Source organism: Protopterus annectens, chromosome 7.part1 (assembly GCF_019279795.1).
Source record: "Protopterus annectens isolate FY-2018-M chromosome 7.part1, PAN1.0, whole genome shotgun sequence".
NCBI classification, from domain to species: domain Eukaryota; kingdom Metazoa; phylum Chordata; order Ceratodontiformes; family Protopteridae; genus Protopterus; species Protopterus annectens.
In genome coordinates this window covers 538973039-538993560 of record NC_056740.1, presented here as the reverse complement: position 1 = coordinate 538993560, position 20522 = coordinate 538973039, and the positions used below count along the sequence as shown (strand labels likewise).

At 42.3% G+C, this 20522-nt stretch overlaps 1 protein-coding gene across 5 annotated transcripts in view; it reads right to left on the bottom strand.

Annotated features, from left to right (window-relative positions):
* The window catches only part of ZNF280D (zinc finger protein 280D), a 3097091-nt gene that overhangs the window by 688986 nt on the left and 2387583 nt on the right, over positions 1-20522 (bottom strand). For all 5 annotated transcript variants that reach the window (XM_044078966.1, XM_044078968.1, XM_044078970.1 and 2 more), the window contains one exon: positions 10478-10603. In XM_044078966.1, coding sequence (XP_043934901.1) covers positions 10478-10603 — 126 coding nt within the window. The remainder of the gene's footprint in view (positions 1-10477; positions 10604-20522) is intronic.

Genomic DNA, 20522 nt, shown 5'->3' with positions numbered 1-20522 from the left:
ATGCAAATAGATCTATGTCGGGGCAGCCCCAGGCTTCTGTAATCATCTTGAATATTTGGGTGTCTAGCATCCACTTGTGTGGGTCTGACAGGTTCCTGCTCAGGCTATCTGCCAGAGTGTTTTGTTTCCCAGGCAAGAATTGAGCTTGTAGGTCCACTTTGCAAGCTAGTGCTGTGTTCCATAGAGTCATGGCTAGTCTGCAAAAGGGGGTAGGAGTGTGAACCCCCTTGCTTGTTTATGTACCACATAACTGTGGTGTTGTCTGTCCATATCAGTAGCTGCCCTGGCTGCAAAAGATCCCTGAAAGCCAAGAGGGCATTCTGCACAGCTAACATCTCTTTTAAATTGATATGTAGATGCTTCTGATCCTCTGTCCAAAAACCTTGCAGGCCTTTCCCCTGCAAGTGGGCTCCACATGCATAATCCGAGGCATCCGTGGTTATCACTTGGTAGGCTGGAGGTAGACTGAAGGCTTTCCCTTTGTTTTGAAGACATGCCATGGCCCACCAATGGAATTCCTTTTGCAGGCAAGGCAAGACAGCAATCTCTGTTTCCAGACTGTGACGATGCTGGGACCATACGCTTTTTAGGTACCATTGTATCTTCCTCATATGCAGTCTTGCATATGGTATGAGTAGGATGCAGGAAGCCATGAAACCCAAAGCCTGCAGGAATTTCCTTGCAGTTAGCTGAGACATTAATGCCAGGCTTTTGAAAGTTGAAGCCAGCTGTAGTTGTTTTTCTGGCGTCAGGAATGCCATCTGGGTTGTTGTGTTTAAAAGAGCACCCAGGAAAGCTACCTGTTGAGTGGGTGCCAAATTTGACTTTTTTACGTTCACAGTGAATCCCAGGTACTTGAGTACATTCTGAACAAATTCCAGGTGCTGGAGTAAAATGCCCTTGCTGTCTGCTTGAATAAGGCAGTCATCCAGATAAGGGTAAATTTGAATTCCCTTGAGTCTGCAGTAAGCTACTACTGGTGCCAGGCACTTGGTAAAGACCCTGGGCGCAGCAGACAAGCCAAAGAGCAGCGCAGAGAATTGGTAATGTTTCGAGCCTGCCTTGAACCTGAGGTATCTTCTGCACTCCTGTCTGATAGCAATGTGTAGATAAGCCTCCTTTAAGTCCCATGTCACCATCCATGCATTTTTGCTCAACAGTGGCAGGAGCTGCTGCAGAGTAAGCATCTTGAACTTTGGTATCTCAAGGAAAGTATTTAAGACTGACAGATCCAGGATGGGTCTCCAAGTATTTTGCTTTCTGGGAACTAGAAAGAGTCTTGAACAAAAGCCTTGTCCCATCTCTGAATTTGGAACCAGTTCTATGGCCCTCATAGCCATGAGGGACCTCACCTGTTTTAATGCCTCTGCCCATTGAGGTTTTGGTAGGTCTGGCCATCTGTTTGGTTTTGGTAAGGTGTGAAAGTGGAATTTGTAACCTCTTAAAACTACATCCAGAACCCACTTGTCTTGGGTTATGCAAGTCCAATTTCGGTGAAAAAGAGAAAGTTGCAGGGGGAGTCATTGAGCCTGTTTCCTATAAGGTTGAGACCCATCTTCTCCACCCCTGGGGGTGGAAGCACTCCACTGTCTAGGTCTATATGAGGTCTGTGCTTGGGCCTTCCCTCTGGGGCGCCTATATCTACCCCTCTGAGGCCTGTCCGAGCTGGGAAAGGACCAATTTTTAGCTGGCCAATTTCTGCTAAATCTAGGAGGCTGAACTTGTAAGAAATCCTTAACCGTTTGCATGGATTTTGCCTTATCCTCCATTTTCTTTATAACCTCTTCAGCCTTGGACCCAAACAAAACATTATGTTGAACAGGAGCATCCAGTAATTTTGCTTTTACTTGATCAGGCAAATTTTGTTCCTTTAACCAAGCATGCCTTCTAATGACCGTGCCAGTGGCAGCCGCCCTGCAAGAGGCCTCCAAAGCATCAAAACCACAGTGTAAGGTAGGTTTCTCCACCTGCTCAGTAGCATGCATCAAATCCTGTAATTCCTTATTGTCTGCACATGCAGAAATGGTACACAGTTTTTGTTTCATAACAGACAAAAGGTATTGCTGATATTTCAACATATGAAATTGACAATTTAAAGCCCTAATAGATAAAGTAGCAGAAGTGTACACTTTTTTGCCCCATCTCTCCAAAGCTCTAGAATCCTTATCTGACGGAATAGGGTTCTTAGCAGTGGCGGCCTTAAGACCATGAGAAATGGTTTCTGGATCAGCAGTAGGATTTTTAAATGAAACTGGTAGGAGTCAGGGACTCTGTAATATCTATCAGGCTTAGCAGGGGCCGGAGGAAAGGAGTCAAGAGTTAAATTAGACTCAGAAAAGACATCATCCACAATATCCAAAATAGGAGGAATAGCCAGGGGTCTGTGTTGGGGAAGAAGAAGGAAATCCCTAAGCCTTCTCTTAGATTCAGAGTACTCGTGTCCTTCCCAGTGAAAATGTTCCCTCATGTCATGTAAAGTTTCCCCAAAAGAATAATCCTCAGGAGGAGAAGCTGAAGGAATGGATTCCTCAGCATCAGAATCCTCATAAGGAGGGAAAGTATAATCCTGTTCAGAGGAAGACACTGAAGAGATAGATACCTGATCAGAGGATTCATAGTCCAATTCCTGTCTTGGCCTTTTGTCTGGAGGGGGATGGGAGCCCCTAATCATAGTTAGCAAGTCCTCTGCCATTTTAAGCATTTGGTTTTGAGATTTAGGTCCCGGATCAGGGGAGGCCTGGGCTTGAGTCTTTGCTTTAGGAGGAGTCTTTTTCTTTGCCTTTACCTGAAACTGCGTAGGCCTGAAAACCCCCTTGGAAGCCGGTACCCTGCACAGCAGCCCCGGACCCATCCGAGGGAGCATTATCCAAAGGTCCTGCACCTGGAGTATCCGAAGGCCTAGCTGGCTCCTCGTGGGAGTCCGTTTCGGCAAGCGGTTCTGTAATGGCTGATGACAGGGGCTGCGAAAGTGCCTCACTGACGACGGCCAAACCGGCAGCTGGCTCTGATTGTAAACTGTCATCTGATTTGGACCTCGGAGGCCTATCCTTATCCTTGCGCCATTTATGAACTCCGGTAGTCGGAAGTGTGTCCGACGACATGTTATAATTAAATCGCCTCCCAAAGTAATGAAAGGCAAAATCGCATCTCCGTTTAATAGTACGCTGATTAAATCTAGCACAAAACCGACAGCTAGCTACGTCGTGGTCAGGGCCTAGACAAGGAATACAGTAAGAGTGAAAATCCTTATGAGGTATTTGCTTCCCACATGAAATACAATTATTAACTTTTTCTGACATCGGTCTGGAGCAAGAAAAAAGTTTCCCCAATGGGGTACTTAGCTTTGAAAAGAAGAATGTCTTCGGTATGAAGCACCAAAAATAACAGGAGTCAGCCGACCGGTACTTGTGAACCTCTTCCACTGCACGGCAAGAAAGACTGGAGAACATGCCGTGGGCTGGAAGCTTTGTACCCCTGGCGCTCTGACGTCAGGGAGGGTGAGTACACAGCCGACGCCGGACCCAGACTTTGGGATTCTGGCCGACCGAGGGCTGCCTGCCGGCAGGAAGAACCCTACAGTAATGACTGCAACAGTGAAACACGATGAACATCAGAGTACCCAGAGGAAACCCACGTGAATGCAGGGAGGACATGCAGACTCCACACAGAAGGCACCCTAGCCAAGAATTGAACTGGAGAACCTCTTGTTGTGAGGTGACAACATTAACCTCTGCACCACTGTGCCACCCAGTGCTTTCCATTCGCATGTTAAACTCTGCTGGCCCATAGTCTTGTAGTTTAATTTACAGTTGTGGTAGGGCTGTGTACTACTACCAGATTTGAGTTTTTGTCATTTATTGCATTTTTTTCAAAAACAGTGTTACTAGAAATTTTCTGCATAGTCTGATGTCTTAAACTGTAGTAGTTCAATAGTGAACGAATTGTCTCTGCTCAGATTTATTTTCCTGTTTAAAGTTGCATTCTGTGTCTGCCTCATCCCCCACTAACATATTAAGCTAAAGTTTCTGAAAGAGCTGAAATATTACTTTTATTTGACTGGATGCCTCTCCAGCTAATCTGCTTGTTCCTTGAAAAAAATGTCCACTCTTTTGCTGTGGTGATTCTATAAGGCTCTCTCTCCAGCCTTCAACCGTTAAAGTAATCTGATCTCCAAAGTCCCTCTCTCATTGTTACTGTATGCCGTACAATTAATTCATGTACTCTTCCCACCCACTGCTTTTCATGGATCCTGGATTCAGAGTGCCCACCCAGCAAAACAGTAATGCTCTTAATTAGGCCTCCTTTACTACATATTGTCTCATGCGCATTTTCATAGACCTCAGCAAAGTTTGGTGTCCTAGCCTGCATTCCAGAAGTGTTTTCATAGGATCACAGCAAGTTACTAGGCTACTGGCCCTGGGGCCCTTATAAGCCCAGCCAATAAATTAGCCCATGTTCCCACAAGTCAGCACCCGATGCCCCTGTCCAGCAGGGACACAGCTGGAATCCCAGGGGTAGGTGTCTTCTTTATTTCCCATCCAGTCATCCAGGTTCCTCTTAAAGAGGGATAATGAAGTACTCTGCTTGATGTGGAGAGGGAGTCTATTCCACAGAAAGGGGGAGTCTCTGGGAGCCAAATCTGTCCCGCAGCAAGTCCTACTGACTTCGCAGACCAAGCCGAAGTTTTAAGTGTTGGTCACACGAGTGAAGTTTGGCTAGCAGACGTGCAGCAATTTCATGAAGGTGGGGCTAGAGCTTGCTCTATATGCCAGACAAAGATCACCTCAGAGGAGTCTTTAAGAGATGGAGTAGAGGGACAGGGCTTTAGCCTATCCGTGCAGGATGGATTTTTGATGCCCTGGATTCTCCTAGTCAGGAACCCCTGTGGTCTTTCCAGCTGCAGCATGCGCTTTGCAAGGTACATGCCAAAAGGGGGCGCTACACTCAATGACGGGCCTGACAAGGAATGACTACAGGGAAGTTATGAATTCCTTGTTCCTGGAAGAAACACCCTTACTAATGAGGTGAGCCATGTAAAAGCTCTCCATACAATGGAGGCAACATGGTGGTCAAAAGTTCGATTACTGTTAACTTGGGTGCCCAGGTCCCTTAACTGCTTGCATGCTTAGGACATTGTTAGTAACATGATAATTTGTGGAGATGTCACTCTCCCCAAAGGGGATGATGACGCATTTTTTGGCATTTAGTTTGAGGCTGTGTTTCTGGCACCAGTCATTTGTACGGATGAGACCCTCTTGTAGTATGTCTACATCACTAAGGGAGTTGATGACAGTGCTCAGTTTGCAGTCATCTGCAAACTTGGTCAGTCATAGATCTCTGGTTTTGGCTTGCAGCTTGGAGAAGTATATCCCAAACAGCAGAGGCCCCAAAATCGATCCCTGGGGTACATTGCTTGTTACGGGTCTACTACTTGAGATAGCTTCCCCTATTTTGACTGAATGAGTTCCATCAGTGAGCCAGTTAGCTATCCACGCCAAGCTATCCACTGCCATCCAGGCAAAGTGAAGTACCTTTGATTTCTAAATCACAATTGTTTACGTTATTTTGAGTGATAGCTACTGCTTTCTCCTTTTGAGAGCACATTTCACTGAAGTTTTTTGTGAAAAAAATTGATCTCCCTCTCACTGTTACTGCTGTATGACCGTCTTGAAATTGCCTTCAGCAAGGGATTTCCAGCCAGCTGTTCAACTGGTTTGTGGGAGAATTGCACTTATATCTTCTGGTCTGTTTTTGCATTAGGACAGGGTTTATTCATCTTGTGGCAGGAAGCTTTTGCTTGGTCTATCTGAGTTGGGAAATCCATAAAAGGACTTGTAGTGTACTCATTTTACTGGTTGGAGGGATCATTACTTGCTTTTCTGTTTTTTTTCTGCATTGCGATACATTTTGTGCATTTGTGTGGGTTAGCAGTGCCCTGTGTGGTAGCAAACACCTAGAAAGCAAATTTCCCACGTAGAGCAGACCACAAACTGTACCGTGTAAACAGGACTGACCTTTGGTCAAATGATGCCCTAGGCAAACGGCCTCTATAGTGCCCCCTAACACCACCCTGTGTCACCATCCTGGTCTAACTACATTCAAATTACTGGAAAAGTGCCCCTGCTACTGCAGTGCCCTAGGTGGCTGGCTAGTTGGCCTATGCCTAAGGCCGGCTATGTGTGTAAAGCAACAACAAAGAGCAAATACCTTGTGCAGCTTACAGCAGTTAATTGGGCATCAAGTGGCAATACCTAAAGATTTAGCAGAATTCATTATTGTGCAAACATTAAAGTTAGTAGAATTTAGTACTGTTTAACAATCTGCACCAACAAAGGACCCTTAATAACTTTCTAACCTCATTACACCATCCTCTCCGCAGCTCACCAATCAAAGTACTGGACAGTATGGATATGTAATTTCATAACTTCTCTGCAGCCAGCTTGGTGGGCATGTACATCTTGAGACAATGTAACAGTTGTCTCATGTTTACTGACAACCACTTAATCCTTAAGGAAGCAGAAAGTATATGCAAGAGGTGCACTTACACAATGACACTGTAGACTAAACTCTTCCACATAAGCACACATCTGATTGTTGAAAGCACGCACACAACACCCACCTCACATAGCACACGACAAACATACAGACCAACATAATTTTGACCAACTTAAAAGCAGTCTTCCTAAACAACTAAGATCACCTAGACTGCCCATTGTCAAAGCTATGTCTCAGCAAGCCCAAATGCACTCAGAAAATACACCTAACACCACATATACAGTTACTTTCAGTGAAGCCCCAAACACTAAGCCCCCAAGGCAAGCAAACACACTTCCTAGGACTCTTGTCATTGGGGACACGCATTGTAAGATATACTGATTCCCCTCTAGCCACTCTGAAAAAATGAGAAGATAACTGTTAGATGCCTATCTGGATCCAAGATCTGCCAAATCAAGCACGCACTCAGGTCATTACACCACAGGTACCAAGTATGACTCTATCATAGTCTATGTATGTGTAACATGATCTGAGATGCATCTCCCTGGGCTATATGAAGAGACACATTATGAAGCTTTCGGACTATGCGTCTCAGGATGGTACAAACTTAGCATTTAGCAGCATATTAGCATCACATAGGATGATATAAATAAGCAAAAAACATTGCTTTGGCATGGGAATGGTCTACATCTTTCCACTTTAGGCTTTCAAATACTGGCTAAAACATTATCCACCCCCATACTGCCTTTTTTAGGCAATGCCAAATTGACAAACCTACCCACATAGCAACATCAACTCAACTGAACCTCAAGGTGTTACTGCTCATTGTCAGTAGCCTTAATTAAATAATAAAAAAAAGACTCTCTCCAAGTCCTCCTGACACTCGAGAATACAGACATCTGTGCAGTTACCGACACATGGTTTAAAGCATCAAGATAGTACCCAGACATTGCAAGGTTTCAGTGCCTTCCGCACTTTTAACCAGTAGCTGCACAAATAAGGCTAAAGGTGGAGGTGTCTCGATATTCATCAACAACAAGCATACCTCTAGGGTGGTCAAACAGGATGATGTGATGGAGTTCCTCCACGTGCAGATCACCACATACAAAATCCTGTACCATATCCTAGCCAGCTACAGGTCACCCTCCATGTCCCAAGAAGCTCACAATGCATACTTGGTCCTACTGGAGACACTTATCCAACCTAACACCAACTCATGGGATACTTTAATTACTTTCTATAGACTGGGAATCCTCAAATCTAACAGGCAAAGAGATTAACAGACTTCAACACAAACACCCTTGACAATATAGTAACTATGACTACTAGAGGCTCCAACATACCAGACCTCATGCTCACATATATGGTAGAACACTGTACCCCTCATGTCACGTCCTTCCTGGTAAGGTCTAACCACAAATGCTGTCTCCTTCGAAATCAAAATCAACTCTGTAAACCCATTAAAACCAGTAACAGTTAAGATCTATTCCAAGGCACATTACATTTTTTTAAGTAATGGTTTGCCAAAACCTAATGCCCCTCCAAACCCCGAGAACACAGCAGCCTATGCAGAATTGCTCTCAGAAACTGTGCATAACCATGTCAATGGCTGCACAGAAGCTGCTGTAAATACCAGAAGCAAGCCCAGGATTAACCCCAGAAACAAATCTCCCTGGTGGCAACCCAAATTAAACATGATATATGACAAAAGGAAAAATAATTATGGCAAAAATCAGGAAGGTTAATTCCCATAAAGATACAAACTTTCATCACACTAAATAAGCAATTAAGAGGGCTAATTAGGTCAAGCAAAGCCAACTTTGAGGTTAAGACAGTCTCCCAGGTGAAAGACAGCCATAAAGCTTTCTACAGCTATGTCAGAAACCTCAAAGGCAGCACACAGCAATGTGCTAAACTGGTGGTTACTAGTGCCACATTCACTGAGCCTGGCAATACAGTAAACCAGTTAGGGGACAAATTCAGTTTTAAGTTTATTCCTCTGTCACCCCAACGATCCCCCCCCCCAAAATACCCTCAAACATATCCTCTCCAACTATAACTAGGAAGCATGTACTGGCTGCATTCACTAAAGACAAGAACACGGACTCACTGGCACCCAGTCTAAATTACAACTTACAATCCCTGAAGTCATTATTTTAGGCTTTGTGCCATGAGAATGGAGGACTGCAATGTTCATCCTCCTTCATAAGGGAGGACCTTCAACAGATCCTGGAAACTTCAGACCCATTAGTCTGACTACTCTCATTTGCAAAGCCATAAAAAGAATTACCATGAAAATTATTAACAAAGCCATAGGAGGCCTTCCAGATACTGGAACCTTCCCAGTTTAACTTTATCAGAGGAATGTCATGCTTACTTAATGTGGTGAATTTCTTTAAAAAGGTCACCACGGCAATGGATGAGAAGAAAATGGTACATACTGCTTACCTAGATCAGGCTAAAGAATTTGAACAATATCCCACTCGGACATGGCCAACAAATGTATGGAACTAACTATAAGCATCTTTAGAACATGCTGGATAGCTAGCTGTCTCACTGATAGGACCCAGGAGGTTAAAACCAGTGAGACCACCTCCACAAACACACTGGTCATCAGTGGAGTCCCCCACTCCTCTTTGGCATCCACTTTTCAGATGTCAAAGGCCTCTGGCTAACCAGGTTTGCAGAAGATTACAAACTGCAGCAGTCACTGAATATCCCAAGATGAGAACACTCTTCAAAATGGTCTAATGTAAATGCTTGGTGCCAAAGCCATGGCTTAAAACTCAATACCAATAAATGCATTACAGTACCTTTTTGGGAAGTCTGCTGCCCTGGGTAACTATGCCTTTGACCAAGATGCGACTAAAGTAGTAAGAAAATCCTTCTATGTTGTTCAGCCTACAAGCAAGGGAATGGCATCTAGGTCTAGACAGGTCACCATACAACTGTACTCAGCCCTCATCAGTCCCATCATACAGTATAATTCCCCCTTTGGTAAGTACTTGACCACACAGATGCAGCAAGTGGAATGTCCACAAGGGTTTCTTACCAAAAGGATACACGAAGTAAACACAATGCTCTACTTTGATCACCGGAAACCCCTGTCTCTCTACTCAGTATCATACAGTGTTCTGAGAGGTGATCTTTGCCTGGCATATAAGGCATCTCTGGACCCTATTTTTGTTAAAATTTTTCATATCCGCAAAACAAATAGCATCAGAATTACTACATTAAAAGACCTAAATTATGCTTGTGACACAAACAGGACACACTGGAGAGGTGGATGTGTTTGTTTTGCAGACAATTCCCATTCTCTGGAACAGGCTCCCCATCCATGTGAAGCAGAGTTCCTCCCTATCTCTATTTAAGCGCAACTTGGACCACCGGATGGGTAATCAGAAGTTCATCCCCTGGTCTGGCGCCTATGTCTCTGATGGACAGAGGCAGTCAGTAAACCCCCCCCCCAATATACATATATATATATATATATATATATATATATATATACAAATCAAATTTGTGGGTCATATTAAGGTTACACAGCTAGGATTATAACAGCACTAGCCTAGTACACACTTATGAACCTATGAAAGCACTAATGGCAGAGATATCCACAGAGTTTTTTTTACAATAATAAGCAAGATGATAACAGCTGAAAATAAATGAAAAATTGCTGCCACTAAACATTTTCAGATTGACCCAAGAAGATGCTACAAGCTTAATTTACCACCTAACCCCTGTTAAGCACATAGAACTCTTTTCCCTTATTACTTTAAAAGAACAAGTTTTCTGCTTTAACTACATGCAAGGAGAAATACTGTGCATTTAAACAAACTTAAGACTATTACTCACTTTTAATCTTCAAAGATGCAACAAACATAGTTTGCTTACTTCTTCAATACAAGTTGTTTAATAACAGCTGAAAGGATGAATCCACCCCTCCCCATCTTACGACCCAGCTGCCTGGTAAAATACTCACTTCTGGTCTTCTTCGTCCTCGGCTGCAGTAGAAGACTCCAGAACAGAAACTGAGACTGAGCTGGACTGCGAGCTTCGTCGTCTTCCAGAAGGAAGAACTCCATCATAGGATGACAGGGAGACTGGCCTAAAAGTAAAGGAATTCAGGGTTTAAAAGGAAGCAAATCTATGACTTATGTGCTACATATGCATCACAATACTTGTCTTCTATCTTAATGGCAACAGGCAGGAATATTATCTTGGGCATAAAGCTTCAAAACAGCATGCAGCCTCAAGTAACGGACAAAGGCCAGAATAAGATGATTTTTTTAAAAGGACATGGGTGTCCACTCAAATAAAGAAAAAAGTGTTTCTGTAGACTACCAAATGTAAGTGCATTGTCACAGTTTACCTTAGATTTACTGTTAAGAACTGCAAAGAGCCATGAGCTGGAATACTGGTAACTTAGCAACAAAATACAAAAATTACAAAAATAAGGGGGTCATTCAACTAGCAATCTGAAAAAAATATGTCAGTATCTTCCAATAAAAAATATGTCAATATATTCTATAAAAAATACAAAGTTTACATGCCACATCTAAAGAGCACACAATCAAAGAAGAGAAAGCTTGAAATGAAGAAAACTATTGCTATGTATAACGACTGAAAGAGGTCAGATAAACAAAATGCTTCAAAGAACAGGCACCCTTAACCCATTTTAAAGCATCAAGAACCCTTAATATTATGTTTCTGTTAAAATCCATTTAGCTCCTAAAACTACCAACACAAATCTGCAACAGAGATCAAAAAACCCAAAATCGTTACTGAACATCCATATTTATCATTTTTAATCCTCCTGAAATTCAGATTGAAAAACTACACAAAGATCCTGAAGAATTTATTGGGCACTACACAGCTGAATATTAAAAACACGCACACATACATACTCACATATATATAGAACAAATAAATTTTCATACACAAATACATGCTGCTTTCTGAAAGAAATAACTAAGTTTAGTCTTTCTATGGCAACCATTTCATGATCCGAGACTAATCTGTGTGAGCCCTGTAATAGCGAGACTGAATGAGAAAAAATGCAGACTTGCAAACATTAAGTACAAGATTGCAGTTTCTCAGAATATTCCCATTTCTCTGAGTTATGGCAATCTCTGAAGTGGTATACATGTTTGGGGGTGTGAGAGGCTTGCCTCCTGAAAATAAAATTTAAAGGCAAACAGCGATGTTAAGACAGCTGTTCTCTTGTATTTTCGTAATTCCAAGACCTGTACTTGTAAATGTCTCAGAATTACACTAGGGAGTCTACTTCTATGCACAAACAGAAGCTGGTTGTGATCTCAATGTCCAGGTCCTTCTTCAAGGCTTGGTCAGTTGGGGGTCTCCCTACTGATTCCACTGAAGAAGTTCAGCTGGGAGCTCTGTCCTGTGGGTTGAAGACAATAAAACTAACCATGGCAGATAAAGTTAAGTATTTATCACGACAACAAATCTACATCGTCATGGGCTCATTCTCAACACTCCTGTTCAACTTCCCACAGCTTGGCAGACAGGTGGGCTGTTGTCCAAGGGTGTTCTCAAAGGCTAGTGCTGGTCAATGGCATGTGTCTGCTGTATTCTGTTTGGTGGCCTACTGCAGATCTGGAGAAAATAGTGGTGAACAAGGCACTGTGGGTAAGGGGAAGAACCTAAAGCATGGGGAACTGCCTTGCCAAACAGACTAAAAGTTGAAATTTCAGACGTGTTAAAGATGATTTTTTTCTATCTTACTTTATACATTTACCAGTAAGTCCATGTTTCTTTTCACAGGTGACTAAATGAACTACAAGCATGCAGATCTACTGTTGTGCCAGGTACATAGCTAATTTCTTTCTTTTTCCTTCATGGGGTGTGTTAGCCCAGAGGTTGGGAGAAAGCCAGCAGAAAAAAAAGCTAATTTCTGCTTCTGGTGTGGCAAAAGACATCCTTATGCATACAGGCAGATTACAAGTAAGCTTTAGAGAGAAACAGCTGCACTCATCATAGCAGGGAATCAATACCATAGTTGTAGAACAACAAAGGACACCCCCATCCATGCGCGCGCACACACACACAAGAGCAGATACAGTGAACTTGTTATGAAGAACCATTTTCACTTTTTCTTCTAAGGGTTCTTCTAGAAGGGTTTTAATCTGAAAAATTGCCTGGAAGCTAAGGATAGGACAATATGTACTAACCCTATTATGTATAAACGTGGTAGATGTAAACTACTGGTAGGGAGTGAGATAATTAATGATAGGAACATTTTAGTGAAAGGCAGATATAATTGTGACATGATGGGAATTGTTTATAGTGTAATATGTCAAGTTTGTAATAATTTTTATGTAGGTAAAGCTGAACGTTGCTTACATGACCGAATATATGAACACATTTATGATATTAAAAAATAGAAAATGATGACTAATGCACTGTTTAGGCATACTAGGGAGCATCCAGATCACCATTTTAAGTTTACTATTTTAGATAAAGTGGAAAGGAATCCACAGGGGGAGCATGGAATATTTTGTTAGAAAAACGGGAAATGACCTGGCAAATACTTTAAAATGCTAATGCATGGCCAGGACTTAATGATGGTTTCAATACGGGGGCAATGGATAAACTAAAAGCACTTACTAGATATGGCATTTTAATATGTTTATTTTTTTTTGGGGGGGTTGCTGCAAAGATATTATATATATATATATATATATATATATATATATATATATATATATATATATATATATATTTAGTGTGTGTGTCTGTATAAAATGGTGAAATTTTAAATAATGTTTTGCAAAGTTTTATGTAAAATTTTGCCGTTTTGTTTATTTAGTGTGTATTTTTTGAGTTTGGAAATGTGCGCATTTTAAAGGGAAGGTTCTCAATTTGTCATGTGATGTTTTAATTGACACGTGTTTACTATAAAAATACCTGGTTTGGTTATGTAATTTTGTATCGGAGGAAGTTTTGCATTGAGGTAAAACAAAAGCACTTACATTAAATAAAAAAAAATTAGTTATATTTATTGCCTTTATTATCCATAATTTGGAAAGTGGAAGTCATACCTTGGCAGACTAGCAGTGGGTGTTTTTTCTCCAGTTTGCTGTTTGTAGGGTGATGTCTGACTAATGGCTGGAAGGACAGGATGGGGGGGTTGGGAGTGAGCTCCAGACGCTGACTTGCTTATCTTGGAGAAAGGCTGCTTAGACTCACTGTAATAGCTGCATTAACAGCCTAGCTAGCTCTATGCTGCAAGCAGTATACATCTTAGCTTGGAGGCTCCACATGAATGAAAATTGAAGTGTACCCACCTCCCAAAGGCAGCAATTGTGGCGCTTGTAAAGTTGTTGCAGGGTGGAAGGGAGTCAGGGCACACTCCCCGGCAGTACTATGACTATTCACCAGCACCCCAACCTCTTCACTGGCCCAGAGTCGGGTTCAGCGTGCAGAGGCTAAGGCAGGTCCAAAAGACTCCGTGAATAAGGGAAAAAGTTGGAACCAGATGACAGTCAGTTACAGGGAGGGAAGAAAAAAATTAAACACCGCATACTTAATTTAAAACTAAATCTTTGTTCTATATGCATTATTTCCCAGTCTATCATCTCCACAAGTCGGACAAAAACCTGCATTCATCCTCCCTAAATGAGACAGACTAGTAAGGTATAACTCTGAATGTAGTTTTTGCTTACAAATCAGACCTCATTCATACTCAGACTCCCTACCAATAAACTCCACAAAATATGAAGAATGGGTGAAAATACAAATCTCAATCATGGTTTTCAAAACAAGTAAAGCAGTTTAAAGATCCTAACCACAAAAGACCTGCTCATCACCAACACTATAGAAAACACTCAAATGTCATCTGTTAGTTAAAAACAAAAGAAAAAAAAAAAAAACGGGACGAAAAAAATTACTGACTTGCAGGACTGACTTATGTCTGCCCTATGGCTGGACAAATGTAAAGTAGACTGTTCAACACTCACCGATTTATATTCCCTAATCATTTTTACAAGAACACTGACCATGGATGTAGCCACACTGATCTGGTCCTCACTAATATGGGAGAGTGCTGCACAGCCCATACTGTAATGTCTTCCCTGGTAAGGTCAGACCAAAAAATGGTCTCCTTTGAAGTAAAAATAAAACTTGGACTCCCCAGCTAACCTTATAATATTCAGGAACTACTCAGCCTAACTTCCTGCTATTAAGTGATAACCTGGCAAAATTTTCATAAACACTGCTACCTATGCAGAACTCTTCAGAGAAACCCTATACAAGCATGTTAACAGTTGCACAGAGGCAGCAGTACTTACCATAGCAGAAAGAAAAAAATCATAGCAAAATTAGGAGTTGCAGCACGCAGCAAGAGAAAAGCACCATCATCAAACTAAAAAAAACTCAGAGGACAAAAAGTCCACCAAAGTCAAATTTGACGTAAATTTGGCCTCCCAGGCCAAGGACAACCACAAGGTATTCTTTGGCTATTTCTACAACCTCAAAGGTAGCTACTGTGGCATGAAGAACAATGAGTGTGTGACTAATGACTGACAAGAAAATATGGAGTTCAGTAATTGCCAATAAACCGTAGGGTGCAATGCCTGGTATGTGGAGGGGATCAACAGATGGTAAAAGAACTGAAGGAGCTTTTACTCTCAGCACAAGACATCATTGGATCTGGGATAGTTGTACATTGAGGGTTATCTGTGGGAGAAAGGTCCAATTATGTGCTGTTTGGCTGCCAGGTAAATGACTAAAGGTGCAAATAAAATCAAGACAATCTATCCAGTATGGCTGGTCTTCCAAGTTAAAAGCATGGAAGGTTACTTTAATAGACGAATCTGGTCATGATAGTATCCACCTATGCATGCAAACCACATTAAAATTCTAAGTTTCCTTAACCTGAATATAAAATTTAAAATTCTGCATCTGGTTAAACCACTGGGGAGAACATTAGTTAAAATGCTTAACAAAATTACAGTCATGTAAACCTAAGCAGGAAATATAAACACTGCAAAGTCCACAATATAAAACCAAAATTTGACTTGGACAATTGGATGGGGGACAGGAAATTCATCCCTGGTTTGGCACCTATGTCTCTAATGGACAAAGGCAGCCTGTAAACAGTTCATCTCCCAGGCTCCTGCTTGCAAATGTTTCACCTCCCAAGCCCCTACTTACACTTACTAAGGTTACCAGAACTTGTCAGAGATTAGGGATGCATGGCTAGGCTTAAAAAGGCCCCTGTGGTTGCTAGCGTAGTAAACATCTATGAACCTAAGACAGATATCCATGACTCACAAAACACTTTGAAGCTAAACAAGTACAGAACTCAAAATGTTAACATTAGCAGAAATAAACAAGAACGGCAAGATTCCCTACCTCTTTCAACATTCTGCTTTACTCGATCCTCCATTTCATTACTTCAGTCGATCTCTGAACTCCAGTATCACACCAGGGTGAAGAAAGAAGGTATATGCCTAGCTTTATTTTATCATCTCTATTTCTTTTATCTTTTTTTTCTATTTTCACTTGCTCCTTTTTGACATAATTGTGATTTTTTTCTCCTTGTGATTAAGCTCAGGTTTGACATGTTCTTGGAAGGAGCACATTTCATGCACTCTACTTTCTGTGGCTTTTAGCAGTACCTCAAGTTTTCCTGGAAACATTAACTGCAGGACTGTCTGAGCCTTAACCTTATATGAAGATTCAGGATCATTACTCTTCCTAACTCAGTCCAACACAGTCTGTTTGTTCACTCCTTTGCATGCAATTTAACTTGCTCATTTCTGCACCTTGTTTCACTGTCTTATAGTGTTTAATAGATGTTCGTTGAGAACATAATCAGGTCCTTCCACCAAAGCAAATTTTCATACTCTTTGCAGTTTTCTACCTCTGGCAAACAGCCATGATGGATAGACTAATTCTTCTCATCTTCACCACTAGTCATTTCACTCAACATGCTTACTGCAAAGAATGAGGCATCTCTCTACACAGACTTAGCATGGTTGTGATGATGTACACCACTAACATTGAATGTGCCTATGTTTCTATACTATCTCCTGACCCCTCCATATAAAATTCCCATATTCCCTAGATGACTAGCAAAGTACAGTTGTGTACACTTACCATAAATGTAGATGTTCGAGTGTATTCACTGCTGCAGTCATTACATTTGGGTAATCTACTGGCAGGTAGCCCTCAGTCAGCCTGATTAACAAAGTCTTGGGTCCTGCATCGGTTGCTGTACCTTCTTCCATGACGTTAGGTGTATAAAACATGCAGCCGACGCCATTACATCAGTTTTTCTTGCCCCAGATGTCAGGTGTCCCCCAAATGGGGAGCAAAATATATATATATATATATATATATATATATATATATATATATATATATATATACATATACACACACACAATTAAAAACACAAAAATATCCCTCTGAACAAAAGCAAATACACCAAAAAGGCTTTTAAGCATAGTAAAAGTAAGTAGAGGTATAGTAAGAGAAAACAGGGGGCTGGTGGGAGGGTAACCAGGACTACAACAGTGAATACACTCAAGCATCTACATTTATGTTAAGTGTACAGAACTGTACCGTGTTCTTCGTGTTTCACTGTTGCAGTCATTACATTTGGGTAGATTCCCAAAGCTATGGTTGGGGAGGATGGATTTATACAGCACTAGGACCAGCTATAAGGCCCTGCAAAACAGCAGTGGCAAAGCCTGCTCTGGATTTAGAAAAAATTGGTAAGTGATAATGCTTGGTGAAAGTATGACCTGAACTCCAGGTAGCAGCTTCTAGAATATCCCTGGTAGGAACACCTTTGAGAAAGGCTGTTGAAGTAGATGCAGCCCTTGTGGAATGAGATCCGATCCCCTGGGGGATACGTTTCCCATGGTGCTTATAACAGAAATAAATACAATGGCTTATCCATTTATTTTTTTTTATTTATTTTTATTTATTTATTTAACATCTGTTGACCGGGAATGTCCGACTAGGTTCCACAGATCCTGTTTTCAGCGGAGGCCCGGGGAGAAATGCTCCAAATGCATGTCTTTGGAATGTGGGAGGAAACCGGAGTACCCGGAGGAAACCCACGCGAACACAGGGAGAACATGCAAACTCCACACAGAAGGCACCCCAGCCGAGAATCGAACCGGAGAACCTCTTGCTGTGAGGTGACAACGTTAACCGCTGCACCACTGTGCCGCCCATTTAGAAATGGTTTGCTTTGAAATAGCCTTCCCCTCTGCCCCTGCAGCAAATGCTACCAGCAGTTGGTTCAGATTTTCTTCGAGATTTAGTCCTGTCCAAGTAGAGTCTAAGTTGTCTGTGTACATCCAATGAATGCAGAATCCACTCCCCCTTGTTCTGTGGACTGGGAAAGAAAGTTGTTAAATGAATGGACGGATTAAGCGCCACACTGGATACCACCTTGGGCATGAATGATGGATTGGTCCTGAGTGACACCCTGTCCGTATGAAAAATGATGAAAGGCTCCACTGCCATAAGATTCCTGTAATTCAGATATCCTTCTAGCTGAAGTGACTGCTAAAAGGAAAGCTGTTTTCCAGGAAAGAAATTTTAAGTCTGCAGTAGCAGCTGACTCGAAAGGAGGTTGAGTGAGTTTCTCCAATACAAAGTTAAGGTCCCAGGCATGGGTTGGAACTCTCCTGGGTGGTCTCGAGTTTTTGGCCCCTCTGAGATATTGCTTTAGAAGAGCATGAGAGAAGAGGGGGGGGGGGTTCTGTGTTGTAAGGAGCTGAAATGGCTGAGGCATGGATTTGTATGGAAGAAAATGACAGGCCCTTGTGAAGCATCTCAGTTAAGTATCGCAAAATCTGAGGTAAATTGGGCACTGTTGTGCTCATCCCTTGAAATTCATTCCAGGCACAGAATCTTTTCCATTTTTCAGCCCAAGATTTTCTAGTACTAGGTCTTCTCGCTTCCAAAATGACATTCATCACAGGTTTGCTGAGGGATGCTAAGGGGGAATTTCACTTATTAGACAAGCTACAAGATTCAATGTTTGGAGCTGAGGGTTCAGAATTTGGTTCTCCTGCTGAGATAGTAAGGAAGGTGTCTGAGGCAGGTGCCACAGAGAAAAAAGTGTGACACACTGCGCAAGAGTGGGAACCAGTGTTGGTGAGGCCGGTCTGGAGCAATCAAAATCATTTTTGGTTTGTCCTGTTTGACTTTTAGTAGAACTTTGGAGAGCAGAGGCAGAGGGGGAAGGGCATAGACTGAAAGGTTTTTCCAGCTGAAGGACAGGGCACCCACTTTCCAGGCTTTTTTGTGATGAGTTCTTGTGCAAAATTTGTCAAACTGGTAGTTCTGGCGTGAGGCAAAAAGATCTATGTCTGGGCTCCCCATTTGCATTTCAACATGTTGAAAATCTGTGGTACCAGTTTCCATTCGTGTGGGTCCATGAGATTTCTGCTTAGTTCATCTGCCAGAACATTCAGCTTTCCTGGCAGGAACTGAGCTTGTAGTTGTATTTGGTATCCCAAGGCCGTGTTCCACAATGCCATGGCTAGTCTGCAGAGGGGGTAGGAATGTGCACCCGCCTGCTTGTTTATGTACCACATAACCGTGGTGTTGTCCATCTATCAGTAATTGTCCTGGATGAAGGTAGTCCTTGAAGGCTGTCAGAGCATTCTGTACAGCTAGCATTTCTTTTTGATTGATATGAAGGTGCATTTGATTTGGGCTCCATTTGCCCTCAATGCACTTCCCTGCCAGATGAGCCACCCCATGCATAGTCTGATGCTTCTGTAGTTAGGGTTTGGGCGGCAGGGGGTGGTGTGAATGGCAGTCTCTTGTTTTGGTGGCAGGCCTCTGCCCACCATAGGAACTCTAGGCGCAGGCAAGGTCTGATAGGAATCATTGTTTCCAGGCTGTGACAATGTTGACTCCATAAACTTTTTAAGTACCACTGAAGAATGCAGGAGGCCATGAACCCCAAGGCTTGCAGTATTTGCCTTGCAGATAGCAGTGTTTTTGTGGCCACCTGTTTGAAGTAAGTCACCAAATGAATTTGTTTTTCTGGCGTTAGGAAAGCCATCTGGGAAGTTGTATTCAAGCTTGCACCCAGGAAAGTAATTTTTTGAGAGGGTACCAGTTGTGATTTCTTTTCGTTTATGGTGTACCCTAGACAAGTTAGAACTCTTTTTACAAATGCCAGATGTTTTAGAAGAATGGTCTGGTTTTCTGCCTTAATTAGACAATCGTCCAGGTATGGATATATTTGAATATTTCTTTGCCTGCAAAATGCAATTACTGGAGCCAGGCACTTTGTGAATACCCTGGGCACAGTAGACAAGCCAAAGGGCAGTGCAGAGAACTGATAATGCATGCAGCCTGCTTTGAAGCATAGGTACCTTCTGCAAGATTCCCTGATTGGGATATGCAGGTAAGCCTCTTAAATCTAGAGTTGCCAACCAGGCATCCTTGCCTAGCATAGGAACTAACTGGTGAAGAGTCAGCATCTTGAATTTTGGAATGTCCAGAAAGATGTTTAGAGTAGACTGGTCCAGAATTGGATGCCATGATTTGTCTTTTCTGGGTACCAGGAAAAGTCTGGAATAGAAACCTTGTCCCTTTTCCTCTTCTGGTACTAGCTGAATAGCCCGCATGTTTAGGAGGGAAAGTGCTTGTTTCTGAGCCTCTGCCAACTGATTTGGGGGCAGGTCTGGCCACCCGTTTGGGGTTGGCAGCGTGTAGAAATGAAATCTGCATCCTTGGGACACTATATTTAACACCCATTTGTCCTGGGTTATAAGTTGCCAGTTTCTGGAAAGAAGAGCCAGTTTTCCCACCAAGAGGTAAGTGATTGGTAAATTGTAGAGGGAAGTCATTGAGACCGTTTATCATAGGGAGGGGCCTTGCTGTTTCCAGATTTGGAAGTGGAAACACCCCATTGCTTAGTTCTGAAAGTCCCTTGGGACTGAAACCTGATGCTTTTGGAATGTCTGGGTTTGGCTGGAGTGGCTCTGGAAGGAGCTGGAAAGGACCAGTTCTTAGTAGGC